The 8,183-nt window shown below is 44.4% G+C and overlaps 1 protein-coding gene across 1 annotated transcript; it reads left to right on the top strand.

Annotated features, from left to right (window-relative positions):
* Window positions 1–810: 810 nt before the first annotated feature.
* Window positions 811–5,771, top strand: LOC121548057 (T-box transcription factor T-like). Its single transcript, XM_041859454.2, has 8 exons — window positions 811–1,156; window positions 1,689–1,953; window positions 2,225–2,359; window positions 2,603–2,664; window positions 2,833–2,891; window positions 3,190–3,351; window positions 4,795–4,927; window positions 5,159–5,771. Exons 1-8 carry the CDS (start codon window positions 951–953, stop codon window positions 5,433–5,435), a joined length of 1,299 nt encoding a protein of 432 aa, XP_041715388.1. The 5' UTR covers window positions 811–950; the 3' UTR covers window positions 5,436–5,771.
* The last annotated feature ends 2,412 nt before the right edge of the window (window positions 5,772–8,183 follow it).

Here is an 8,183-nt window from a genome sequence, read left to right as displayed (position 1 = left end):
GATTTAGCCGAATAATACAACTTTCCGAGAAGTGTTTTCTGATGATCGCAGACCTGTTTCTATGCATCCCCTCTATTGTTTAAAGGTGTGTGTTATGGCCTGGGCTGCATTTCCTGCGTTTTGCCACCTACCCGACCACTTCCCAGGCCCTGAAACTAATAAACATCTCTAACGACCTTCACGGTCATCCTGGGAAATGGTTTGGAAATGATTTCAGTTGTTAAAAGTTTGTAGAATAAAACAGGACTATTAATTCATGAGTAAAAGCAGCAAAAATGTTAAAATAATGTAGTAAAATATAAAGTGTTTAAATAGAGGAAAACTTCCAAGTTTGTCTTTCGCATAGAAAATGTCACAAGTGAAAACGTTTTTAACTAATATAATTAAAATATCTTCGGTTGATCAAGTTAGATTAGAGATTGATCATCAGAAATAAATCATTTTAGGAATTAGCCTACAGGGCTGAGTTCTACCTATCCGAACATAGGCCTTCAGTAATTTTGAGATTTAGTAAAACTATAAAGAACATCTGAAAGAAATACCTAAAAGTTAAAATCCCTCGGTTTCATTCTGCAGTTCTTTGATATAGGCTACTACGTGTAAATATTGACAGGTTGAAGTGATAAAGCAATTTAAATTGGCTGGTGAGCAATCGACTTCAGACACATTCCCCATCCTTCCTCCCTAGTTCTACTGACACAGCCGCATACAACCAATGGTTGACCAGACGGCATACATCAAAGCGAAGACCAGCCAACCAGCGATGGCACAAAGATCTGTTTATTGACTGTTACTTCGGAATATATTTTCGGAAACTTGCAATGGAGTGGAGAATATTGGATATATCCAAGTGGATGGGGATATATAGCCTATTTGGGAGCGACCAATTTTTGTTTTCTTAATCTCAAGGCTTAATACGTAATTTTTCAACCCTGGAGCAGTTGGATAGAATGGCCTCAGGTGGCGGGGATGGCCCGGGGAAGGTTACACAGTACCGGGTGGAACACCTCCTCACTGCGGTGGAGAACGAGCTACAGGCGGGCAGCGAGAAGGGCGATCCCACGGAAAGACAACTCAAAGTCGGCTTGGATGAGAACGAACTCTGGCAGAAGTTCAAGGAACTCACGAATGAAATGATAGTAACCAAAAATGGCAGGTAATCCATTCAATTGACATGTTTTGTATATTTATGTATATTGTTCATGTATTGTATTATTTTCGGTTACTTTACGCGTATTATTTATAGTTCGGCTACCTGCTAAAATTCTTGTGCCAAATGGAACTAGATGTATAGCCTATTATCTAGAACGGTTGTAGGTCTTAATTTATATAGTGAAGAAAGCAGGTAGGCCTATATCACAAATATATAGCGTCAAACGCGTCTATAACATTGCTGTGATATCACAGTAATAAAGAAAACAAGATTGCACACCTTAATTCATGCATTATATTTAGAGTTTTTCTGTAACACCCAGGTTTACTAATATTTACCTATAAAGTGAACCACGTGTTCGCTTGACATTAGTGTCAATAATGCCCCTATTGTACAATAGATTATAGCTATTGTATTACAGCCAGTATGAAAAATGTATGCACTCACTAACTGGAAGTCGCTCTGGATAAGAGCGTCTGCTAAAATGACTAAAATGTAAAATGGATGAGATATTCTATCTTCCTTTGCATCCAAGGCGCATGTTCCCGGTGCTGAAAGTGAATGTTTCTGGGTTGGATCCAAACGCCATGTATTCGTTCCTGCTGGACTTCGTGGCTGCGGACAACCACCGGTGGAAATACGTTAATGGGGAGTGGGTTCCCGGGGGCAAGCCCGAGCCTCAAGCCCCGAGCTGCGCATACATCCACCCGGACTCGCCAAACTTCGGGGCGCACTGGATGAAAGATCCGGTCTCATTCAGTAAAGTCAAACTCACCAACAAACTCAATGGAGGAGGCCAGGTTAGGACGATAACAGTAATCACTTCAAATTACATTTTATAGACTTTTGAGTGCTTGTGTTTTTTTCAATGATTATCACTTAAATAATATATGCCATTTAGAAGATGCTTTTATCCAAAGCGAATTACAGTCATGCTTGTATACATTTTAGGCTATGTGGTCCCGGAACACTCATCAATTACAATTGTCGATTGAAAGAAAAGGTCTATTTCCAACTGTAACAGAAAGCCTATTATTTAACTTTAGCTTTATTTTTTGGTACATTTTTCAGATCATGTTGAACTCATTGCACAAATACGAGCCACGTGTCCATATCGTGCGAGTCGGAGGGGCGCAGAGAATGATCACGAGCCACTCCTTCCCGGAGACGCAGTTCATAGCCGTCACTGCCTACCAGAACGAAGAGGTCAATTGTTGCATTACTCTAATACATTATTTTATAGACACTCTAATGTTAATAGTAATGTGTGTTGTTTTTTTTGTTGGGTCATGCATAACAATACGAATAAGTAGGACTAGAAGTGCGCAACGTTGTAGACATTTTGTTTTGGTAGGTTTTAGTGACAGGATATCAAACAATCTTGTTTATTAAGATTCATTATTAGGTTTTTACCAATTTTACATTGTATTTTTTCACTCCACAATTTAGATAACCGGTCTGAAAATCAAATACAACCCGTTTGCCAAGGCCTTTCTGGATGCTAAAGAAAGGTATGGCAGTTGCTTGCTCCATTTTCTGTCCATTAGAAATATATATTTTGTTAGATTTTATTTAAAATATAGAAGATATTAGTGAGCCTCGACTACGTTGTGTGGTTCAGTGGTAGATTGGGACCAAGTGTTCCATAGACATGCTCTGATTGGAATCCCTCTCCACAGACCTGATCATAAAGATGGTATGGTTGACAGTGGCAACCAGCAGTCAAGCTACTCTCAATGTAAGTGTTTGTACTTTTTTTGTGATCAACATTTCATTAAACATATTATTTTTTTAAATGGGATTGATACATATAATAGGATTTACAGACAGCACACTGGAAATGTAAACCCTGACTAAGTATTTTACTTTGATTCTTTACTTTTAGTTCTCACTTCTTCAATTTGCAATAAAGCATATCAACTGCAGTTGTAAAAAAAGGCTTTAAAAAATAAATGTGATCGATTTAACACATAGAAGATATAAAACTCGCAACATAACATGTCTCCATGTTTCCCTGTGTTCCCACCATACCACAGTGAGTGGATGGTTCATCCCAGGCCCTCCTTCTAGCCCTCACACCCAGTTTGGGAGCACCTTGTCCCTGTCCTCATCCCACGGCTGTGACCACTACTCCACTCTGAGAAATCATCGCTCTGCTCCCTACAGCAGCCCCTACACCCATCGAACCACCTCCCCTAGTGAGTGTCTCACTCCCCTGTTCTCCACCACCCCTCCAGCTCTCCACAACCTCTCTACCACTCTACCCCCGCTCCCAACACCCCTTCCCTTCCCTTCCCTTCCCTGCTCCTCCACCCATCCAGGACATAACTACCAACACCCCTTCCCTGCTCCTCCACCCATCCAGGATATAGCTACCAACTCCCCTTCCCTGCTCCTCCACCCATCCAGGACATAGCTACCAACACCCCTTCCCTGGCCTTCCACCCATCCAGGACATAGCTACCAACACCCCTTCCCTGGCCTTCCACCCATCCAGGACATAGCTACCAACACCCCTTCCCTGGCCTTCCACCCATCCAGGACATAGCTACCAACACCCCTTCCCTGGCCTTCCACCCATCCAGGACATAGCTACCAACACCCCTTCCCTGGCCTTCCACCCATCCAGGACATATCTACCAACACCCCTTCCCTGCCCTTCCACCCATCCAGGACATAGCTACCAACACCCCTTCCCTGCCCTTCCACCCATCCAGGACATATCTACCAACACCCCTTCCCTGCCCTTCCACCCATCCAGGACATATCTACCAACACCCCTTCCCTGCCCTTCCACCCATCCAGGACATAGCTACCAACACCCGTTCCTCCTCCTCTACCTCTATCCATCCTACCAACACCCCTTCCCTTCCCTTCCCTTCCCTTCCCTTCCCTTCCCTTCCCTTCCCTTCCCTTCCCTTCCCTTCCCTTCCCTTCCCTTCCCTTCCTTTCCCTTCCCTTCCCTTCCTTTCCCTTCCCTTCCCTTCCCTTCCCTTCCCTTCCCTTCCCTTCCCTTCCCTTCCCTTCCCTTCCCTTCCCTTCCCTTCCCTTCCACCCCACCATTAACAAGAAAGTCAAACAAATGTGGCTGACCAGGAGATGTTCTGCATTCCTCCGGTCTTTGTGAGAGCAGGACACTCACAACTGTAAACAGCTGGTCTTCCAACAGGGAATGCCTGGACTGCCTGAATAGTCAGTCACCCTCAACTTCTTCAACCAGTACTGTCAACGTGTGTGAACTGAAGACACCCCTAGAATGACATTTAGTAGGGAGCAATTGACCGGATTCAAAGCCTCTTTAGCCCCTTTTCACGAGAGAGAACGACAAAATGTATACCAGAAGATATGTTTCTGTTTCTGCACTTCTTTGTATGACCTCATGATTGTTGTATCTCCCGTGGTTGTTCTGTTGCAGTTTGTAGGAGCCTTATGCTCAACAGGCAGCACAGAGGACTAACTAACTAACCAACCTACTAACTAAGTAACTAATTCTTGGTGCAGGCCCCATGGTCTGGTGATTTAGGCAACAGAGACCCGGGTATCATTTTGTCTCCCCTGTTGTTTGTAATAAAGCAAAGATGCCCAAAAAAAAAAAAAAAGAAGGAATCTTTAAAATAAAGTCGTGATTGGTTGTGTTGCAGCTGGTTACTCTGATAGCTCCTCTGGCTGTCTGTCCATGCTGCCCTCCCATGACAACTGGTCCAGTCTGCAGATTACTTCCCACTCCACGATGCTGCCCGTGACCCACTGTAGCGCCGCTGGGACGAACTCCAGGTCGGTCGGTGTTCTCTCTCTCTCTCTCTCTCTCTCTCTCTCTCTCTCTCTCTCTCTCTCTCTCTCTCTCTCTCTCTCTCTCTCTCTCTCTCTCTCTCTCTCTCTCTCTCTCTCTCTCTCTCTCTCTCTCTCTCTCTCTCTCGCTCATTCGTACTGTAGGGATCTTTCAAGTAAAGTATTACCATGTATTATTATAAGCCTTCTGTTCTCTCCTGTCCTCTCCGTATCCAGCCTGTGGTCCGTCAGTAACCCGTCCCTGACCCCTGTCTCCCAGTCTGGGGGGATATCCAACAGCTTAGGCTCCCAGTTCCTGCGAGGCCCCAGTGGTAGCCACTATCCTGGGCTGTCCCACTCTGTCACAGCGCCACCCGGTGGATCTCCGCTTTATGACGGCAGCACAGCCACAGAGGTGCATGATAGTACGACTCTATCGCATTATGATACATCCCCGCACCGTCACACACAACTGACAACAGTATGGTCTCCTGTTACACCTCCTTCCCTGTAGGGGGCGAGAGACAGACAGTGTAGTACAATCAATGGCCATGTTTTCTGATAAAAACTTGATAGCAACATGGACTGTGATCTGTAAGCAAACCAAAGGTTTATTGAGCTTGTGTCTGCTCATATTTCTGCTATTTTCCATGTGATAAATGTCTTCAGCTTTATCCATTGAAAGAAGTACACTGATCCGTGTTGGCTAATTGTACATCTAATGTATTGTTCATAGTGTAAATATGATTATATTATCACCTCAGAATGGAGGTTGACCATGTAAATAGATACCATAATGTTGCTGTTTGTTTATGAAGTTGTCTGAGAAATTGTTGTAAATGTTACTGTAGTGCTACTGTAATGTATAAATTAAAATTTCTAAATACACGTCTTACTGTATCTTATCCTAGACCACAACCTTGTATTTTGTTCTATTGTTTTACTAAACAAGACCAGTAGTCCAAGTTCACACTTAGGAAGCTTGTGTAGGCGAGTAATGTAAAAGTGTTACACTTTTGCCCCCACAGACATTTCGAGATGCCTCTTGCTCTGGCTCGGCCAACTCATCCCTCAGCCCTGCGTTCTCTCTCTCTCACTGTCTCTGTCTCTCTCTCTCTCACTATCTCTCTCTCACTATCTCTGTCTCTCTCTCTCACTATCTCTGTGTCTCTCTCTCTCTCTCTCTCTCACTATCTCTGTCTCTCTCTCTCACTATCTCTGTCTCTCTCTCTCTCACTATCTCTGTCTCACTATCTCTGTCTCTCTCTCTCACTATCTCTGTCTCTCTCTCTCACTATCTCTGTGTCTCTCTCTCTCTCTCTCTCACTATCTCTGTCTCTCTCTCTCACTATCTCTGTCTCTCTCTCTCACTATCTCTGTCTCTCTCTCTCTCACTATCTCTGTCTCTCTCTCTCTCACTATCTCTGTCTCTCTCTCTCTCTCACTATCTCTGTCTCTCTCTCTCTCACTATCTCTGTCTCTCTCTCTCTCTCTCTCTCACTATCTCTGTCTCTCTCTCTCACTATCTCTGTCTCTCTCTCTCTCTCTCTCTGTCTCTCTCTCTCACTATCTCTGTCTCTCTCTCTCTCTCTCTCTGTCTCTCTCTCTCACTATCTCTGTCTCTCTCTCTCACTATCTCTGTCTCGCTCTGCTTATGAGTGAATTCCACTCACCTACTGTATGTGAGGAATTGCATCCATCTGCGTCTCTGAAGGCAGGGGTCTGACGTTCTTACCACTGGGGCCAGAGGGAATGAATGTGTGTGTGTTTGGTTGTACTATCCTTGTGGGGACCAGAAGTCCTCACAAGGATAGTAAAACAAGGAAGATTCAGACAAGTGGGGACATTTTGCCGGTCCCCACGAGGAAAAAGGCTATTTTAGGGTTAGGGGTTAGGTTTAGGGTTAGGGTTACAATTAGAGTTAGAATTAGGGTTAGGGGTTAAGGTTAGGTTTTGAATGGGAATTAATAATTTGGTCCCAACAAGGATATTAAAACAAATGCGTTTGTGTAAAATAGATCCCGAGTGGTGCAGCGGTCTAAGGCACTGCATCTCAGTGCTTGAGGCGTCACTACAGACCCCCTGGTTTGATTCCAGGCTGTATCACAACCGGCCGTAATTGGGAGTCCCATAGGGCGGCGCACAATTGGCCCAGCGTCGTCCGGGTTTGGCCGGTGTAGGCCGTCACTGTAAATAAGAATTGGTTCTTAACTGACTTGCCTGGTTAAATAAAGATAAAATAAAATAAAACTGGTAAGGGATGGGTGGGCTGTATCACAATGGTGGGAGGAGGGGAGCCTTTTGACCAATTTATTAATACAGGTTTGTTGGTCTTTTGTAGGCTTCAAATGTCACAGCTGACTGTGTTGATGTAGATGGTTACACTAGGATGAACAGAAACAGGACATCGTTAAAATAAACATACTTCTATACCTCAAACTGAACCAAAATATAAACGCAACGTGTAAAGTGTTGGTCCCATATTTCATGAGCTGAAATAAAAGATCCCAGAAATGTTCCATGTGCACAAAAAAGCTTATTTCTCAAAGATGTTGTGCACACATTTGTTTACATCCCTGTTAGTGAGAATTTCTCCTTTGCCAAGATAATCAAGAAGTTTTGATTAAACAGCATTATCATTACACAGGTGAACCTTATGCTGGGGACAATAAAAGGCCACTCTAAAATGTGTAGTTTTGTCACACAACACAATGCCACAGATGTCTCAAGTTTTGAGGGAGCGAGCAATTGGCATGCTGACTGAAGGAATGTCCACCAAAGCTGTTGCCAGAGAATTTAATGTTAATTTATCTACCATAAGCCACCTCCAACGTGGTTTTAGAACATTTGGCAGTATGTCCAACCGGCCTTACAATTTCAAGTCTCTGCCTCCAACCCTGGGAAACTCTTTTCCACCTTCTCCTCCCTCCCTCCCTCCTCCCTCTTTGCCGACTGTCAACCACTTTGAAAAGAAGGTCGACGACATCCGCTCCTCATTCACTCAACCTATTGAGTTCATTTGCCCCACTCACACAGAACTACCCTACGCATTGACCTCTTTCTCCCCTCTCTCTCCAGATGAAATCCCATAACTAGAGATCTCCGGCCGCCCGAAAACCTGCCCCCTCAACCCCATCCCCTCCTCCCATTCCTCACTTCCCTCATCAACTCATCCCTGTCCACTGGCTGAGTCCTATCTGACTTCAAGATGGCCAGAGTCGCTCCCCTCCTCAAGAAACCAACACTCGACCCATCTGACGTC

The sequence above is a fragment of the Coregonus clupeaformis genome, chromosome 31, assembly GCF_020615455.1.
Source record: "Coregonus clupeaformis isolate EN_2021a chromosome 31, ASM2061545v1, whole genome shotgun sequence".
Classification (NCBI taxonomy): domain Eukaryota; kingdom Metazoa; phylum Chordata; class Actinopteri; order Salmoniformes; family Salmonidae; genus Coregonus; species Coregonus clupeaformis.
This window is presented reverse-complemented; position numbering and strand designations above follow the sequence as displayed.